At 37.7% G+C, this 21,236-nt stretch overlaps 1 protein-coding gene across 1 annotated transcript; it reads right to left on the bottom strand.

The window, feature by feature from the left end:
• Positions 1–1,500: 1,500 nt before the first annotated feature.
• Positions 1,501–3,254, bottom strand: LOC149838614 (geranylgeranyl pyrophosphate synthase, chloroplastic-like). The gene has a single exon (XM_090006698.1). The coding sequence runs from the start codon at positions 2,951–2,953 to the stop codon at positions 1,772–1,774; it is 1,182 nt and encodes a 393-aa protein (XP_089862824.1). The 5' UTR covers positions 2,954–3,254; the 3' UTR covers positions 1,501–1,771.
• Positions 3,255–21,236: the final 17,982 nt, after the last annotated feature.

Genomic DNA, 21,236 nt, shown 5'->3' with positions numbered 1-21,236 from the left:
CACTCAATGTAACATCACATTTGTTGCTTGAATGTTTGGTAGATATCAGTCGAATCCAGACATTGCATATTAGAAGGCTACAAAAAAGGTCATGCATTATTTGTAAGGAACGAATGATTATATCTTGACCTACAGAAGGTAGATCACCTCGAGGTCATTAGATATTCGGATGCATATTTAGGAGGATGTTTCGATAGTAAAAAGTCTACTACGGGATATATCTTTATATTAACAGGTGGTGGTGTCTCATGGAGAAGCTGAATGCACTCTACAACTGCAACTCACACCATGAAGGCAAAAATTTTTATTGCTCTAAAAGAGACCTTATCTCAGGCAATATGGATTAGAAACTTCATTTTAGGTCTTGGTATTATAGACTCTACTGAGAGGGCATTAAAGATCTTTTGTGATAGCGAAGTTGTTTTTCTCTAATAACAACATAAGTTTTTCCTTCGTGTAGATGCATGAAGTTAAAGTATTTTGTTGTTAAGGAAAGAACTAAAAATCATTTAGTATGTATTAATACAATTGACACAAAGAGCATACCTACTTAGTATAAGGCTAGTATCGAGATTTTAACCCCAACATGTAATGAATGAGTATATTTGATTTCTTGTGATGTATGACAATACATTATGGTTTTATGTGATCATATTTCTGAAATTAAATTGAATATCTATGTTTTGTGCATTGTTGATTATATGTAAAGTGTATCTCATTTGTGAAGAGATTATAACAGAATAACAATATTAAAAGGATCAAATAGAATGCGTTATTCATAAAGGTACTCTTGACATGTTAAACACTCAAAATGAATGATATAGTACATGAAAATATGACATCTCATATAGAGATATTCATCTTCATGACTCCTTTGATTCATTCTTGTGATTCAGTATAACATGTGAACCCACATGAAAACTGAATCAAGATAATAGTAAAAAAACTTAATAATGTGTTTTTCCATGTCAATGGGTCAAGTGAGAGAATATTAGATTTTTTTTATTAGATCCAACCTAGACCCGTATTGACTTGGGCATATCAAGGGACAACGTGGCTTTTCAGTTTTGGGCAAGACAGTATTTAGAATGTGTAAATGTCCATGCATGATAATCACACATTATGAGAGACTCCCTCCAATCTCTCACTATAAGTAGGTCACTAGGAGCCTAACTAGAGCTACATGTGTTATAAGGATTTCTCTCACTCTGAGGTTCAAGGGTCCTGCTCATCTCTAGACTTGGCAGCCTAGGCTCATCGAAGGCGTCGATTGGCTGAGGAGAGAGTCAACAACCCACCTCCACCGAAGCATTGTTCGGATCGACAATGACCGCTTTTGTTAACTAATGTTCAGATATACCAATATTCGCCCAATAGTTTCCCAAAAAATATTTTTTTTACAAGATTTTCCTTTAGTGAGAAAATCCGGATAACCAGACTTGTGACTGCATTGATACATGTAGACAAAGAAAAAAAATTTGCACCATCGATCATATCAGATTATTGCCCACTATCACCAAACTTTTCTTATATCAACAGTATCTCAATACAAACATCTCCATAATATTATTACATGCCAAGGAACTTCTATGCCTCTTCATTTAGATGAGCCATCAGGCAGCAGACAAATTTCACTGGTTTTCCAACTAGAACAGCTATGAAAATTAAAGAACTTATTACACAACAGACGACATGTAAAATAAAAGACCAAATCTAAATTCTTCACTCTATCTATACAGATGAAAAATTGAAGTATCATGTGGCAAAGAATCTAATTCTGGCGATAAGCGATATAATTTGCTAAACAGATCAATGGCATTGCCTTGTTGACATCAAATCCTGCAAGCTGTTCTTTGGCTTCTCTGTTCAAGTCTTCTGCAAATTGTCTAGATTTCTCCAACCCCAACAGTTTGGGGTAAGTAGTTTTATCAGCCAACAGGTCCTTCCCAGCAGTCTTTCCCAACTCTGCTGAGGATTTTGTTACATCAAGTATATCATCCACCACCTGAAACAGCAGGCCAATGCACCTTGCGAATTTTCTGAGTTTCTCAATATCTTCTTCTGTGCCGCCTCCGACTATCGCTCCGATCACGACTGCGGCTTCCAATAGAGCTGCTGTCTTGTGAAGATGTATGTATTCCAGTTGATCCAAAGTGACATCAGAAAATCCCGCCGATCGCGTATCGACGATCTGACCGGCAACAAGCCCCTCAGATCCAAATGCCTGTGCTAGCTCAATTATAGCTCTGAGAACTCGGTCTTGAGTAACACCTTGGGTAGCAGCTGCAATGTGCTGAAAAGCAAAGGAAAGAAGGGCATCCCCAGCCAGAACAGCCACATCTTCACCAAAAGCCTTGTGGTTTGTGGGCACTCCCCTTCGGAGATCATCATTGTCCATGCAAGGGAGATCATCATGGATGAGAGACATGGTGTGGATCATTTCAACAGCACAAGCAGACGGCATTGCAGCCTCTTCCTTCCCGCCGACGAGCTCGCAGGCGGCGATACAGAGTATCGGCCGGACCCGCTTCCCGCCTGCGAGAAGTGAGTATCTCATGGCTTCATGGATTATCTCAGGCTCCCTCAGGGGCACAGCCTTGCTCAGAGCCTCGTTCACAGAGCTTCCCTTCACCACCATGTAATTCTTGAAGTCGAATTGCGGGGTTTGGATGGATTCAACTTCTTTCTTCTCCTCTTCAGCGTCACTCACAAGATGGGGGGCTGAAACTGAAACAGAGGCCTTGGATGCAAGTTTGGGACATGAAAACCAAGTGAAAGATGGGGTCTTTGTTGGTAGAGAAAAGATGGGTTTGGATTTTTTTTCAAGGTTGTAAACAGAGCATATCTGTTGATTCAAATTGAATTTACATGAAAACAAAGACATTGGGGGTAAACGGTGAGAGGAAGAGATTGTGGGTACTCCCAAAGCAACTACATTCCATGAAGAACTCATCCTTGCACCTCTTAAGTCTCCCCTTTTCTACTACAATTTCCCTCCTTCCTCTTTGTCCTACCTTTTGTTATTCCAAAAAGAAGATTGAGACAAGATGAGATATGAAACCAACCACAGAACTGTGAGTGTCTCTCTCTGCAAACACTAATTATGAAACAAAATCAGGAACTTTCTGAAACAAACACAAGACTTTGATGCAAAAGATGGTGTGGCAGCCTGCCTTTGCTATTTCTTCCTTACCTTAGGACTCTCTCATCTATCAATTTGAGCAAGGCTGGTGTCTCTTCCTCTCTCTCTCCCCCAGCACTATGAGCGCAACCGAAGATGGGGATTTATAAGATTTCCAGAGAAGGGTCTGAATTAAGAGAAGGGGAGCGAATAATTCTGGTGCCTCGTCGTCAGGTCAGCATGAGACAGAGAGAAAATCAAGCAGCACCTGGCCGCCCTCCATCTTGAAGATACATCTTGTCAGCTGTGGGGCCCAACAGTAGACGGAGGGTGGAAGGTACAGCAGCACACATTTTGTGTGCATTTGTGATTGCACCTGATTCCCATTCTGGCGTATGCATGTGGGAACTTGGGTCAATAGTGAAAGTTGCAGGAAACAGACATAAAACGTGATGGGACATGGCATAAATGACTCACAGATGCTCCATTTGGGGCACGTTAAAAATTTCTTTGTTTTTTTGCTCTATGGAATGAAACGTGAACTGGAATCTGGTCTCCATTAACACTAATGTGCAGGTTCAAGAAAAGGAAAAAATGAAACATGTGGAACATGAGAAAGACGAGTATCAATTGCATCCACAACATTTTGGGCACGGCGACCTCACCTCAATAAGAACCATTTTCGCACAATTCACGAGAAAAAGATTCTCATATGTCCTGTGAAAAGGGAGGATCAGGTGAAAGGTGATTGCACACTTTTGGTGTGTGCTGCTGAACTTGAGGGCACATAAGAAAAATGACTATAAAATGGATCGCTACAATTTAACCAAAGAACATGACGATAATGAGGGAATGCCAATTGCAAACCTGTACGGCCGTTAACATGTGAGGCATCCCAACCATAAGCCAAACCCACTCAAATGAGAAAGCAGATCAAGAGTGATTTGGCATCCTCACCATCCAAGATGTACACAAGGACCATGAGGTCCTTGCGGGATAAAGCAATGGACGGTGAAGACAGATCACCTGATTTGCTCTCCTCAAATAACCATTTGCCCGACACCGTTTCGGATTTGGGTTGTCAGGTTAAAAATGAAATCTCAAAACCAGATTCATATGATTTGAAATTTTGAAGAGTGTTTTTTTTTTTTTAAAGACTAGCTACGATTAGGCTGTTCCCCTACCAGTTATACACAACTATATATATACCATTGGGTTTTGAACCTGCAAAGACCCAACACAAAGTGACGTGCACTAGCTGCAGACAAGTGTAGGTATGATTTCAAGAGTTTTGTATAAGTGAAAATACATATAAAACTCAAGGGTCAAGGTGGGTTGGATCAGATATCCAATAACAATCATAACCCAAACTTGGCCCGCATTACTTTGGTCGGGTTCAGGTCTGATGAATAATATTTGATTGGGCAATTTTTTAAGCCCATACCCAGGTATTCAAGTTTGGGTCAGGTCAGGCACCTTGTACAAGCCCGACCCACTAATAACAGCCCTAGAAAGACGTATCAACTCCATCAACATTCTAGTTCTTACATGTAGAGAAATTACATCCACCCACTCTTGAATGTCACAAACTTATGAATAACTAAAATGGATCAGAGTTCCAACCCAGGTCCAAAAAGATTTTCATTTTTTCCAAGACAACTAGAGATAGAGAGACCACGTAAGGCAGGGTGGTCGTGGGGCCCCACCAGGGTTTTCTTCGCTTAGGCAAGGGTTTTTCATCATAAAAAACTATAGATAGAGAGATGCACTCCCAAATGGAAAAAGGAAGTGTCTGAAACCTGCTCCTCTTTGTGTGGCAGGATCAGTTAGTGCACCTCACCTTGTGTTGGGACGTTGCAAGTTCAAAGCCCTATGTTATAGTTGTATAACTGGTTGGAGTCTGCCTAGCTAATAACCCCAGCTTTCTGTGGAAAAAAAAAATCAATGTATGACTGACAAGTGATTCACTCATTTGTTGCGACTTTGTGGGACTTTTAGAGCCAGTTACTAAGTCAGTACCAACCACCCAAGTAGTTTTTTTTTTTTTTTGAAAGACAAGCTGGGGTTAGGCAGACCCTACCAGATATCTCTTTAACCTCAAGTGGCAAAGGGATTCGAACCTGGGCTTTCAGCTTGGCACAGGACCCCGCTTACTACATGGGATACCACCTCGGTCGGTCCCAAGTTGTTTACATGCAACCATGAGTCAAGCCAGATCTTCATGGAGCACCCAAGCATGAACAAGAGAAGGGTCATGGTGGAGTCACCAACCCTTGTATAACTCCTTATGGCATGCAAAGACACATTCATGGCTTACTCACACAAAATTGATTAGGTAAGGATTAAGGACACAAATATGTAACCAAGTGTCAAAACCTGATGAACGCGTGGTAGACTACTGACGGGTTTTCCTGAAGTTATTTGGCTTAAGGTTAGTACCAAAAACCACAAAACAAAAAATCCAGGGACAAGCAGATCAAGATATGGGCCCCATGCTGAGATCTCTCTCTTGGTTTTCATTTTGGATTTTCAGGGTCATGAACATGATCTATTTGAGTTCCATGGAAAATTCTCACTTTTTTTGTTTGTTTACAATAAAAGCATTGTTTCCTTAACCATCTTCAATGACTCTATATTTCTTTCTTCCTTCTCAATTCCACACAGGTAGTTGGGATGAGCCACCATTCTTGATTTTTCATCTTTGCTGCCATGCATATAGGATGTGCTACCACACTTCTTCTTTTTTTCTTTATTTTTTTTTTCATGTAAGCTGCTATTCCCTTTCATGTTAACTTCCTTCTTGTGTGTTTGAATTTCCATTTCTACATGAACACTAACACTCATAACTGTTATTTTTATATTTTTAAGAACACTAACACTCATAACTGTTATTTTTATATTTTTAAGAAATTTTAATGATTTTTTATAATGTATCGATAAAATATATTTTTATAAATTAAAATGTATAAATAAAAAATTATTGATTAAAAATACAGAATCTTTACCCTTGTATCATGTTTTCCAAAAATTTTGGAACTTGCATCATAGTTGGCATTCTCTAAACTCGATATTGGATTGGTCAAACTTGACTCGGTGACTCAGGTGAGTCACATTTTTTATTTAATTTAGCATTGAAGGCCATGCTTTTAATTTACCATTTCAGGTCATATTGCATATAACTGGTTCTTGGTTATATTCCATCCCAACTGCACATTTCGCCCGATGGATCTGCGAGAAATTAAGCACAACTGGTACAGTTCTCAAGAGATAAGACTACGTTTTAGTTCGATCACGAGATTCACTCTTTAATAAACTTTAGAAAACTAATCTTGTTTGAACAGTACTCAAAAGCAATCCAAGCACAAAACCCCAAAAACAAGCTTTATAAAAATTTATTTGGCACATAACATAAAAATGAAACTTAAAAACTCACTAAGATTCAATCTCATGAGATATTTGAAAGTGAATCTTTTTTTAACAATATTTTCACTTTTCAAAAACACAATCAAACTTAGATTGAATATAATTCTCCTATTCTCATCTGTATCACACAAAATACTTCTAAAGGGGCAAAGCATCTACGTCATCATGTCATAATAGGGGTGCAAAGCACCGGATCATTTTTGTCCAATTTTGAACTCAGTCAACAATGAGCAAGTGTAAAATTTTTTGATACCGGACCATTCCTTGTTTTTACTTAAAACCATAAAAAAAAAAAAACTTTTACTACCATTTTTCAGCCTATCACTATTGGGAAATGGCGGGACTGATACCATCCAATGGTTCTAGTCTGGCCAGCATCCAGTCAGAATTGGCCGAATACATTTGGATCGGTAAGAACTTAGGGAGAGGAAAAGAGAAGAAAGAGAGACAAGTTTGGACAAAACCTGGCTTGGAACCCGGTTTTGTTGTGTCACCCAAACACACCAAAACCTTAGTTTGGGCACAAAACTCAGGTCACACTCAAACCCCAATTATAATTGGGTTTTGGGTGTCATCCAAACGGTACCTTAAAAATCATATTTTTAGATCAAAATAACACTATTCTAGGTTTGATCCTTACCAAACAAACCATGTTGAACACAAATACGTGGTTAAACTGAGCCAATAAAACTTTATCCTTAGCAAAGAAACCATGTTGAACACAAGTGCAAGTTGTATAGACTCAATCTGACCTCATAGATATCTTCTAGGGATCATACTTCAGATCATCTTTTTTCAATGTAAAATGCTGATTCTTTGAGTCATGAAATTTTGTTTTTTTAAGCCCTTAGAAAACCAACTTACCTGTTATAAGAACATGATCCAAAATAAGCTATGTAGATAACATAAGGTTAGTTCTAAACAAAAAAAGTAAAAAATGTTAAAAAAGATGATGTTTTTATTAGATTGCATAATCGAGGAAAAGAATCTCTCACCAAATTTATTTGGTTGACCTCTGATTTTCCTTGCCCCACCAGGGACTACTCCCTGCTTCAGCCTCACGGCCCCATGGATTTCGAACTCATGACACTCCATCAACTTGGTGACACATACGAGTCATCCCCACCACATGAGGGGGGTGTGCGCTTAAATACATCATTCCAACAGTATGAGAATTATGATATTGTTCATGTCATCTGCAAAGTTGAACAGGGACATTATATGAACAAGGTTGCTGATCTAAACAAAAAAATTGAGGGGTACTGCTCAAATCATGTGAATTGTGTGCCCGACTAATCTTGCTTATTTAGATTTATTTTAAGCATTTTATCTTTGATTTTTTCTTGTCCTAGATGATTTAAGCAATGATCTGCTGCTGGTGTGTCGTTGATTTATAGGAAAATGATGTCGTTGGCAAACTCAAGCAATGATCCTAAGATATCGTCTACTAATTCGGTCTTGAAATTGTACTTACTCAAATTGAATACTGAAAATATGCAATCAGTGAGCTTTTTTAGAACGCTATCAGAGTGGCTGGATAGAATGCACTTATGATAAGTCTTGGAGGTTTCACCAAGAAACACGGGTCATGTCATGGTCGAGTAGATTCCATGGTGCAGTTCTAGAATCCTGCAACAAACATGTTTTAGTTTTTTTTATTTTGAGATGGCATCACCTTGAAACAGTCCAAGCTTAAATGCATGAATTATGGTTGAAAGGTGTTCTTGTTGGCCTAGAAAGTGCAGGAAGACCACCCAGTTCATGTTTTTGGATGCATTGACATGAGCATGGAATTGACAAGTAGCAAGAAATTTTGATTGTTGTAGTTGCTTACAATGTTTCCACCACACCCCCAAGAAATATGAATCACACAAACAAGCATCAATTGCAGCAACTCCCGAACCTAGAAAAAGGCGTGGTTGTGTGAGCGGACAGCCCAGTGGTGGGACCTTAGTTTTAGGATCTATTTTGTGAAGGCAAGGACCATTATCGCGGTTTCTCAAATTCTCAAGCGCAAAAGTTTGATGTTGTAGAGCAATATTTCTATGCTCTTCCTTCTTGCGGGATCTCATTTGTGGCGCCACTTGTGAGTGTGTGCTTGTATTTGAGTATCTACTAAACACTACACTATTACATATCTTGTAGGGGTTTCGTCTAGCTCATGGCTAGGTGGCTCAGCAGAGGCTACAGCTGCTGTCGCGCACAAAAACTCTGACGCACAGGCAGAATGAGTCAGCAAGCAAAAGGGTCAACTCGATCCTGGGCATGTGGAAGCCTCCACTGAATCTGCTGTCAGCGAGGAATGTATGGGAATATATGTTTGATGGGTGCTGGTATAGGTGTGGCCGGTACACTTAGGGGTGTCTGCGGGTTGGGTTTAGTTCAGACCTAGGTGGAACCAAAGTCGGATCTGATTTGAGATGATGGTACCTAGTCCGGACCCAGGTCCAACTGAATCCCACCTTAAAAGAAACAATAGCTGGATCCTACAAGGATTACATAAACCCGATTTGGATCATACTCAGTAAAATAAATTTTTTTTTTACCTTTTTTACAATGATGAATTGTAGATCTTAGTGTGAACTTGGGTTGGGCCCAGGTCTTGTATGAAATTTCACAAACCATACCTGGCTCCATATATTAATGGGACCCTTTATGTTTGACCTGGATTCTAATCAGACCTCATTTGCTAGAAAACTGGTATGGGATCATTTTTTTATGAAAAAATGCAATTTTTTTATCTTCTAAATTTATGAAAATTCTAGGCCAGTGTTTTTTTTAAGACTTATAAAAACCTACTCATATATCTAATTGGATGAATTAAAAGTTCATTGCTACTAAACAAACCATTCATGTAGATCACATCTATAAGGTGAGATTCCAAAAAAAAAATATATATATATATATATATATATATATATAAAAAAAAAATAAAAATTAAGATGGTCCACACCCACCTGCCAGTTTAGGAGGAACCTATAACTCCTGGTAGATAATATAGTCTATGGTTGGTTCTTGTATCTTTGGGTAATTTGTTTTTTATTCTGTGCATAAATTTAAGTGCATTTTTTAAAATATCAAAAAGTGTGTTTTTTAAATATTGCCAAACTTTAGGTGAAGTTTTGAAAATTTCCCCTTTTTATAGTTCACATCTATACCTGAAAACTTTGGTAATTCAAATGCATACGTCATTTATTTTATGTGTAAACAAAAGTAGGCTGGTGATTAGCTTCTAAGTTGCGTTTCCTATTCTTAAACTCAAATTTAACACACACACACACACACACACACAGAGAGAGAGAGAGAGAGAGAGAGAGGTTTTAAAATGGGCAAAGAGAAGCACGTCTCAGTGAAAAATCAACGGAGAAGCAAAGTTGGGGAACTCGGTAACTCACCTTTCATTAATGTTTGGGTGGAAAATTTTGTTGACGAAGCTGATGGAAGGAGATTTGCAGGGGAACTGAGACGTGCCTCCATATGAAACTACACAATTTCATGTGAAAATTTGTGGCCAACGCGGGATCTCACTGGCGTGCTTGTTTTTACTGCCAAAGAGAGAGGTTTGTTTTATAGAAAACCTTGTCTCTTCCCCTTTGTTTTTGTATCAGAGAGAAAAAGTCCCACCAAATTCCCTCTTCGTACCCATCGCACACGACTCTCTCTCTCTCTCTCTCTCTCTCTTTCTCTCTCTCTCTCTCTCTGTGTGTGTAAATTTCATTGAGGTTGTTTCTTATCTCAATCAACACGTTAATCTGGCAGTCTCGCTATATTTTAAGGACTTATATTCTGCTTCGTTAACTGCGGAGGGTGTCTTTGGTAATATTCTAGTTGAGTCAATTAAGCCTGAGCAAGCCAGATCTATGCAAAGGAGGTTCTCTGACGATGAGATTTTTAAGGCAATTAAGGATCTGTTGGGTTAGAAAGCGCCTAACATTGACGGGTTTCATGTCGACTTTTTTAGAATCTTTTGAGACAGTGTTAAATAAGACGTGGTGAGCATGTTTGATGAGTTTCATCGTAACTCCAGACTGCATTATCATTTTCATATTGCTATTATTTCGCTTATTCCGAAAGATGATGATGCCACTGATATTTCACGATTCCGCCCAATCTCAGTTATGAGTGTTCTCTATCGAATGTTTGCCAAGGTTTTGGCCAATAGGGTGAAATCGGTGGCTAACCATATTTTTTCAGACTCTCAGTTCACCTTTATCCGTAATAAGAGGGTCCAACATTCGTTCATCATGGCGTCCGAGGTTGTTCATTCCTTGTAGCATAGCAGTCAACCTTACTTTGTCCTTAAATTAGACTTTCATAAAGCTTTTGACTCTATACATTGGTCATTCTTATTTCAAATGTTAGCAAATTTCGGTATTGGTCATCGTTTTTCTGGTTGGGTGAGGGAGCTGGTCTCAAATGCCCAGACCATGTTAAATATCAATGGTGTTAGAGGAGACCGGTTCAAGCTGGGGCGGGGTTTGAGATAAGGGTGCCCCCTATCACCTTTGTTGTTCAATGCAGTTGTTGAGGGTCTTGTGGTCTTGCTTAAGTGGGTTGTTGTATCGTGTTTCATTGATCCTTTGCAGGTTTCCGACTTCCCGGGTCATATTCTTACTTATGTTGATGATATGATCATTTTTTGTCGTGCAAATGTTCAACAGATGCTTAGATTCAAGCTTATCATTCAGTTATTTCTCTCCCTATCTGGGCTTTCTCTAAATGAGACCAAATGCTCTATTACCATGTTCAATGTTAATGCCAATATGCTTGTAGTTGGAAAGAGAATTTTTAATTGCACTATTTCTGACTTGCCTATTATGTACCTGGGCTTGTTGTTACAAGTGAAGCACCTATCTTCTGTTGCTTGAGCTCCGACGCTTCAAAAAGTAAAGCACAAAAGATTCAAGCTTATCATTCAGTTATTTCTCTCCCTATCTGGGCTTTCTCTAAATGAGACCAAATGCTCTATTACCATGTTCAATGTTAATGCCAATATGCTTGTAGTTGGAAAGAGAATTTTTAATTGCACTATTTCTGACTTGCCTATTATGTACCTGGGCTTGTTGTTACAAGTGAAGCACCTATCTTCTGTTGCTTGAGCTCCGACGCTTCAAAAAGTAAAGCACAAATTGCTTTCGTGGCAGTCGTCTTATCTCTCCATCGCTGGCCATCTAACCTTAATCAGACATGTTCTTTCAACTATTCCAGAATTTTTTATGTCTATGTTTGTGATGCTTGTGGGAGTAGAGAAGCAGCTGACGCGCTTGCTGACAGGTTTTCTATGGTCTGGGTGTCAACTCAAGGGTAAACGTCACTTGATTGGTTGGCATTTAGTGGTCTTACCTCGACGTATGGCTGGTTTAGGCATTCCTGCGCCCAGACTGCGAATTGTCACCAAGCAATGTTGGTTGGCCCACCAACCGGATAACCCTTGTGCTAGTTTGCTTCTTGCTAAATATGAGGCTCCAGCTCTTATTCTGGTTTGTCTGGGAACCCGGGGTTTGGTGCTCTAGCACTTGCGTAAATCATGGTTGAGGGCATTAGCCTGCTTTAGAGACCATTTTGATGACTCCAGAAATTTTGGTCAATGGTTGCAGTGGGCGTTGGCGCCAAGCAGAGAGTTTCTCACAAAAAAAAGTCTATAGATCGTTGCTCTCGTCGAGGGTTGATTGGTTGCCCGATGATGTGCTTTGGGCGAAGGTCTTTCTCCCCGTTCTCGAGTCCTGACTTGGTTAATTCTGCACGATAGGATCCAGACTCACAATAATTTAAAGAAGTAGGGCATTTACCTCTCGAGTTGGTGCGTGCTTTGTCAAGCTGCAGAAGAATCTATGTTTCACTTTTTCTGGTCTTGCCCAATATTTGTGGAACTCTTTAGCAGGACCTGGAGGCATCCGGAAGTGTTTGTTAAGGAGGAGTCCTTTGCGCTAGATCTGATCTTGGGGCTGGTTTGTATTAGGCGCAACAAGAGGTGGAGGTTCATCTGGCGGACATGGTTGCTTACTTCTTGGTGGTTTATTTGGATGGCGCAAAATTATGCTCATTTTCATCAAATTTCAGTTAACATTAATAACCTGGTGCATAAAATCTTGGTAGAAGTTTATGCGATCTTGTGTATGCATCTTACTGATCTTTCGCTCCCTCCTGCTAATGCTACCTCTCTTTTGCCGCAATCTGGGCAAGCGACTCCGGCGTGAGCCTGTTTATCTGTCTGATGTTCTTTTTTGTTGTGCTTTCTTTATTTGTTTTGGCTTTTTCTCTTGTTCAGTTCATGGGTTCAACATTTTGTTGATCTTCATGAGTGGTAATGTTGAATTACTTTCGTCTCTCTCTCTCTCTCTCTCTCTCTCTCTCTCTCTCTCTCTCTCTCTCTCTCTATATATATATATATATATATATATATATATATATATATATATATATATATATATATATATATATATATATATATATATATATATATATATATATATATATATATATATATATATATATAAAGTGGGTTGTCAACGGGTCGGACAGCTAATCCAACAAGGTGTGCTTCAACGCACTCAAATAATCAATTGTTGGGTTCACGTTTTGTCGAGTCACCAAAACAAAATCCTTACCAAACTCATGGATATCCTTACCAAACCTCATTTTTTTCCCTCGTTTAACTACATAGGATCCAAGCTCAACGTCATTAACGGACTATTTCGCTTGCAAGGAGATGACAAGACACATGAATTGAGTCCAGCTCTTGGTACTCCATTCCAACAGGACTCAACATCTAAAGAAGGACTTTTCAAATGAAATCAAGATCAAGAATGAGACATCTAACGAGAGCAAGTCCAGCAACAAAATCCAAGCTTATGATGTTGGATTTTAAATTCACCAAAATAAACTTAATAGATCGTTAACTTGTTCGTGCTAAATCATTGAAAAGAACAAAATCTAAAACTTGATGCATAAGCGTACCTGAATCTATTGGTGCTTCGATAAATCTTCATAAGTATGATCTTTCAGAACCTCTATACTTGACTCTGCCTTCTTCTTTAAATTTAATAAGAGATGAACAATTTTCTCTTGATGATAATGGAGAGCTTGAAGAGAATAGACAATATATATGGTTTGATGATCATAACCTAATTATAACCATCTTAGAGTTTATTTCTAATTTAGCCCATCATAAAATTAAAAATTAACAGACAAATGGCACATGAGGTCTCTACACATAATAAGATCATACCATATGAGATATCATATAGCTCAACCTTTCTTAATCACTTTATATGTGACTTAACCTTAGATAGCATATAATGTGTGATTAAACATATGTAAGCCCACATGATTTATCTAACATATACTCCTATTATAAATAAGTTAATCAATAGTGTCATTGTGCAAACGTGTTAATCAAAATCCTTCTTAAAAAAAAGAAAACAAGTTACTCTCAAACTTCTAATTCCATCTCTATAAATGGAGGGCCTCTATCTCACATTGATGTGTGAAAGAAAGATAGAGTCATCATGGACATAGGTCATCAAGACTGAAGCACGTTCAAATTTTGGTTTGTGTCTTTGCGTGTGAATGTTATTCCTTCGTGTGTGTGTGTGTGTGTGTGTCTCGACCTCATAGCTGTGTTCTTGTCTTGTCTTCCACACGGCTGTCCATTTCTTTAGAGATAACATTCTGAACAGGTAACCAGATGAAAGTGATAAATCCCCAACAGGGATATACCAATGTCCCCAAACATGCACAGGGATTTGTCAAAACCATGGCTTCTGTGGATTACGTATATGCATTCTTAGCTGCCACGACTGAAAGTTTCCAAAACATGAGCTTAAGTCAGATCTATAACATTCATGGTCAGGTCTGGTAGATTATATCTTTCATTATGAACAGCCGTAACTTATGGTATTCTTAATTTTTTTTTTTTTTTTTGACAATGAAGGAACCCTCACCAAGAACCAGGTCACTAGCGGGCCTGCCTCCCTGCAAGGTAAAACTCCGGGTTAGGGACATGACCACCCAGCCGTGTAAAAGCAACAGCAGCCCCATGTGACAGCGGGGTTCGATCCTGGGCCTTCAGCTTGACACAGGACCCCGCTTGATTTATGTAGAGGTACACGCAAAAGCAAAACCTAACGTTTGCTTCCTATTTGGCATGTTACAGTTACTTTTTCCATAACTCCTTGGGGTTTAGAACAAAGAAGCAAGAAACAAGTTGATATTTACATGTTGGGATTTAGTTAAAAGAACTATAAAAAGAAAAAAGAAGTTACTAATTTACATGTGGTTAATTAAGTAAGAAACCACGAAAAAATAAGATTCCACATTTTCAATAACTTCAATTTAAAGATTTTTTCAGGATTTGTTTCAGCCTAACAGTTTTTTTTTTTTCAGAATAACAAATTTTTTTAACAAATTTAAAAAAGAGACTTGCACCCGCAACACGCGCCTCGGTCATTGACACACTTACAAGACTTTCTCTTGGATATTCGGATTCCGAATTCGATTCATATTTGGATGCAACTGCAAAAGGGCTATACTGAATCCTGTTTTCTATGTATTTGGATTTGGATACCTGTCGGATTCAATAGCAAAATGCAAAACCAAATCCGTAATCGAACTCAATTTGGCTTACTGAATCCGACTAACCGGAGTTGGATAAAATCCGATTTGTACACATCCTTGTTGGCAAGAACTGATCATGAAGGTCTTTTAATTCAGTGGTTCTGATTCCCATTGGTTTTATCAATCGCAATTAAATTCGGGCCAATCTACCCAGACCCGACCTCAAACCGTGAATTGTTACTGTTAACCTGTTTCAAGATTGAGATTTGCATGCTCCAACTAGGCTTATGAGTTTGGATGCGATACCTGGCCTGTACTTAGGGCTGTTGATGGGTTGGGTACCCACTCTGACCCAAATCCAAATAGCCAGATATGGGTTTGAAATAAGGGCCTAAACAATATTTGGGTCGGCAGAGCTGGATCGGGTTTGAACTGTGATTCTTGTTATATATGACACGTACGTACCAACTTGTGTTGCATTTTTACATGTATCAACGCCATTTCTGAATACCTTTTAAATTATACTGATCGGGTTGGGGTCTTTCTCGAATTGACAAAACTCGAGCTCAAACCCGAACCTGACTTTGTGTTGTCTGGATAGATATGGTTAAGGCCGTCAACTGGTTGGGTATCCGACCCATCAGAGTGTACCCAAATATCTACTTGCTGATTTGGATTCGTATTCAGGCATTAGTCAGGTCAAGAAAATGAAATCCAGCTAAAACCCTAATCCATATAATTTGCCGAGCTTAAATTCTTTAAAATTACAAATAAAATACTCTGGTCAAGTCGGGTTGGGTTGGATATCCAACAAGTTACAACCAAACCCAACCTGCATACTACTCAGGCCATGGGAGAGAGATCGTGAGAGAAGAGAGGAAAGAGCTTAAGCCGTGATAGGAAAGAATGGGAGAAGGCTAAGAAGTATATATAGGCTTCTGCCCCAACAGCCTTATAAAGGAAGCCAAATGACTAACAATGAATAGCCGTTAATGGCCAAATGACTAACATGGGAAGAGTTATAGATTGGGCTAATGATGAAAAGTGTAGTCAAAGGGGCCGGTGAAGAATATTTACAATTGAAAATTCATTTTTTTACATTGCTAAGTTGAAGTATGTTTTTAATGAAAGAAGATGTAACACGACTCTATTTGTTTGGAGGTTTGATGATCACTTTTTGGTAGGTTTTTGTTGCTAGGTTGAATCTTTTTTTTTTTAAAGGCACCTCATGTGGTAGAGGGATTCGAACTTGGGAGGAAGCTTGGCATAGGACCCCACTTACCACATGGGATACCACCTTGGTTGTTGCTATTGGTTGAAGTTACCTAGCTTAGAGGTTAAAGCAGCCTAAAACTGATAAGGTTTAATAAATTTAACAAGAGTAATATTTAATTAAGAGATTAAGAAAGTTTATCTCTAAAAGAATGATGAAAACTTCTAAGGTTTTAGGATTTTTTAAGAAGATAAAAATTTAAAGCGCGTGAATGAGAATTCCAAAAATTATATATGGATTAGATATATGAATTTTGGATTTTCATATTTCAAATTAAGTCATACTTTAGATCCATTATGATATGCTAACTTGTTTTTGAACATAACTTCTTATCTACATGTCAGATCAAGACACTGTTTTGTGCGTTAAAAAGATATCATCATCTATTTTAATTAATCTTTATGCGAAAAACAAAATTTGATCATTTTGCTAGTTAAAATTTTATTTAAAATGAGTTTTATTTGAAAAATATTTTTTTACTAAACAAGTTACCTTGTTTTAGTCATAACTTTTGACTTCAATGTCGTATTGACCTGAATTTTATTTTGTTTGAAAACTAAAATCCTCTAGTTTAATTCAACTTTTGGGCAACAAATTTTAATGATGGTTTAAGGTAAAAAGTAAAGTTGAAGTTAGAATAACTCTGAAATGAACTGAAAACATCAGATTTTGGCATATGACTTATGACATAAAATAACTGAGTTAAAATCGTCCTAAGGGCCAAAAAGATAGTTCAAAATCCAAGAATGACCAAAACCAAATCAAAGCTAGACGAGCTAAACTAAATTGAAAATTAAACCCAAATCCAAGTTGAAAGTCCAAAGTTTAATTGATATGCAGGTAGAAATGTTGTAGCATTCAATCGACCATGCAAAAGCACTGGGCAGGTTCAGGTCAAGGTCAAAGGTGACTCAAATGGTCCACTAGACCCAATCAAGTTAAAAAATGGTCAGTCAAAGGTTCACTATAGGTTGGTCAAGGACTTGAAATCGTCCCAAGGTCTAAAATGATATGTCAAAGTCTAAGAATAATCAAGACCAAACCAAATCGAGCTGGGCTAAACTAAAAATAAAAAACTAAACCCAAATCCAAGTTAAAAGTCCAAGGTTTAAAGTTCAATAGATATACTCTCAATGAGCTATGCAAAAACACTGGGCAGGTTCAAGTCAAGGTCAAAGGTGACTCAAACAGACCACTATACTTGTTCAAGGTAAAAAAAAAATGGTCAGACAAAGGCTCACTATTGGTTGGTCAAAGATTTGAAATCATCCCAATGTCTAAAAAGATAAATCAAAGTTCAAAAATGACTAAGAACAAACCAAACCGAGCCGTGCTGAACCAAAATAAAAAACTAAACCCAAACTTAAATCCAAGTTAAAAAGCCTAAAGTTCAAATTCAAACTAAACCCAATTTGTTTCCCCTTGTTCACTTGTCGGTCTCTTATCCCTATCCCCTTGTTCTCTCTCTCTCTCTCTCTCTCTCTCTCTCTCTCTCTCTCTCTCTCTCTCAATGTCTGAGAATATGGTTGAGTTTTTGTCAAAAAAACGATCTCTTTTTCTTTTGATTTTCGAGCATGAAGATTTTTTTTTTTTTGTAATGGCAGTAATTCCTGCATCTTTAGTTGGTCAAAGTATGAAGTTTCTAATTTATGCATCTCTTGATTTGATTGATGTAACACAGAACGATGAACATGATTTCGGTCAACTGAGAGTTGGATTCCTATGTGGTCATTCTATGTTGGGGATGTCTTTGGATCGTCTCATCACCGTTGAAAAGGACAACACCGGTGGTGATTAAAATGATCAGTGAAAAATGAATTGAGTTTAGGATTTGTGTTCCCAAAAAAGTAAGGACTTGTATAGGCAGTTCTTTAGGGATCTTCTTGTTTTTCATGATTAAAACAGTAATTACAATATATATTTGGCAAACTCGGGGGTTTTTTAGCTAACCACAGAATTGGGGAAATTTTCAAAAAATGCACCTAAAGTTTTGTCATTAATAGAAAACGCACCTAAATTTTTTGGATAATTTAAAAATCTCACCTAAATAATTTTGTGGTTAATTAAAAAAGCCCAGAGTTTACTTCAGTCAAGTTTGCTGTTAAATATGAATTGAAATTGCCATTTTACCCTCAACGTGCTCATCACAGTATCTTCTTCTCCCTTCTGAGTGTATCTAGTTTCTTGAATCTAGACAAGTTTTCAGTTCATGCAGGTCCATCTTTTTTTTGTATACGTCATCCTATTCAGCTGTGTGGTCACGTGAGAAAGTACATATTTGCTTTTGATTTCATAATTTAGCTTACATGTCCTTTAGTCCCTTCTCACTTTGCACCTAATCAGTAAAAATTAGATCTATCACGAATTAAACAACAATGCCTCCATGCAGAATTTGTGCATAGTGATTCCCTTTTGCCATCAATGTTAGAAACCGAAGGTTAAATGCTATGGTGATCGTCCCTCACTATCAAGGTTTAAGCCCTCAAAAGATGTTCCTTCAATTGATGATGAAATATCAAGTGACTATGCCACAATGAAGCCAAAGAAACTTCTTAGGAAACTTTGAATTTTTCTGTGATTAATGATGAACATCCACAATCTGTAAAAGAATTCAGACTAGCTGATGACTCAACGTGTGCCACAAGTATGGTTATAGATGTATCACAAGGTACCCAACTCACATGTTGCAAAGAGAGAGGTACCTTTATTGATGGGTATTGTACGGGGGACATTGGACAAGCCTTGAGGAAAGGCAAAGAAAGAGGGGAGAGCTTTGAGGGTAATAAATTAGTAAATTTACTTTATTAACTCAACTTGAGTTAGTGATAACTCGAGATAGATTGAGGAAAATTTGTTTTTGAATAACTGTGAAAATTTTTAGGTGTTTTTTCTTTTACAAATATCTAAAGCTTAGTCGTGTTTTTTATTAATGCCAAAACTCTAGGTGTTTTTTTGAAAATTTCCCGACAGAATTATTTAGGTGTGTTCTTAACATTATGCAAAACTTAGGTCTTTTGTTTATTGTTGCCAAAACTTTAGGTGCGCTTTTTTTAAAATATCAAAAAAAGGGTATGTTTTCTGTAAATAATCCTATATTAAAACTAGGGGTGTCAACCGGTCCGGTTTACCCGGACCGAACCCTATAGGGTCCGGGTATGGTGACAAATAAGAAGACCTGATGAAGACCCGGGTCCGGACCCTAAGGTCCGATTAATACATGGTTCTGGCTATAGTTTGTGAAATTTTATACCAGACCCGGGCCCAACCCCAATTAAGACCTGCAAATTTTCAATGTAAAAATGATAAAAAATATTATTTTACCAGGTATGGTTTCTCTTATAGTAGACCTGATTAAATCCGGGTTTAAACCCGATACCATACCCAAAAAACTGGTCCAAGTCTGGTTTCACCTGGGTCCATACCAAACCAAACCCGTTGACACTCCAATTTAAAACCATAGGGCCGACAAGAGTATCCATAAGCTTCATAAACGGCAACACCCTCATGATGGAATTTGGTATATTACTACAGTGACTTCTTCAAAGAAAAGTGTAACCGCATTGTTTTTGGTTTCAGGTCCGGTTCTGTTTGCCTTGATGTCCTCAGACAGACGTGGCCCCATGTTAGGTAAACCCCTTTCTCCTAACGGAGGGATTCAAAACAAACTAGTAGAAGGAAATTAAATAGCAGAAACAGATTAATATTTTGTAATAAATTTTCTATATTACAAAGTTATGGGAGATTATTGCCTGAAATATCTCAAGAAAAAAAACTTGGTTATCCATTTGCAGATGTATGTTAGTTTTTTCTTGAAAACAGGGAATACCTTAAAATTAGGACATCCTAAATGTAGATACCCGTAATTTTAAAGGGAAAAAAGTTGTCATTTACCCAAAACGTTTCTTATGTCATTTTTTGTATTTTTTTTAGAAAGCAAATCAATTTTGTACAAGACTAACTAGCTTCAACTTTAATCTCTCTCTCGTTTAAAAAGTCATAATTGCAGGTGTTATTTATTAAATCACACCCTACGAATGCGGTTTCTTTTTTTCTTCCAACAGACATGCTTTTGATCAAGTTGTTTAAACGTTGAAAAAAAGAAAGAATCAAATTGCATTGTGAAATTTCGGTATTAAAAGCCATCATTTTAGTTATCATAAAAAAAAAATCCAATATCATAATTTGAAACATTTTACAAAAATAAAATATGTAGAGTAAATTTGTAGGTCTCAACACACACCATACACAAGAATTCTTATTTCATACCAACCGAAGCACTTTCTCTCTTCCATATATTAGTTATGAAGTACCATTAACTTCGTGCGCATTATCAACTTTTATACGTACACGCTTTTACCTCCCTCTTGGCTTTTCCTTGAAAATTAAATACAGGGTTGTTTGCAAAAACATAATTATTTTCATAATTCAAATTCATACTCAATAAACCCCATAATTCAAAAACATTCCTATTTTTTTTCTTTAACAATTAGTATGCATATGTTTCTCTCTCTTCACAATGTATCAGATCTTATAAACATATTTGGAGTGTTCCTCAACTCCTGCTCTCCAATCCTTCTCATCCGTTGAACCGTGAAGCTGCTGCACTGATGATGAAAGACCGTGATACCTATGAGCAGAAGGTCAAAGCACATTCAAGTTTTCCTATGTCATGCTATATCTGAAGTTCTGAACCGCCATCTGAGCCATTGACCCGCCTTTCCTTCAACAGAATACTGTGAGAGGTATGCAAAGGCTACCGACATCAAAAGCCAAGAAGTTGCAGAAACAGCGGATGAAGATGACAGACGATGAAAAATATGTAAATAGTGTAGTAGATGCTGAAGATGCAGATTAAATCAATAA

This window comes from Nuphar pumila, chromosome 5 (assembly GCF_984573655.1).
Source record: "Nuphar pumila chromosome 5, dmNupPumi1.hap1.1, whole genome shotgun sequence".
NCBI lineage: Eukaryota > Viridiplantae > Streptophyta > Magnoliopsida > Nymphaeales > Nymphaeaceae > Nuphar > Nuphar pumila.
Note: the sequence above shows the minus strand (reverse complement) of the source record. Positions and strands in the feature narration are given on the sequence as shown.

Coding starts and splice junctions, on each gene's coding strand:
- LOC149838614 (XM_090006698.1), bottom strand. CDS start 2,953: ATGAGTTCTTCATGGAATGTAGTTGCTTTGGGAGTACCCACAATCTCT.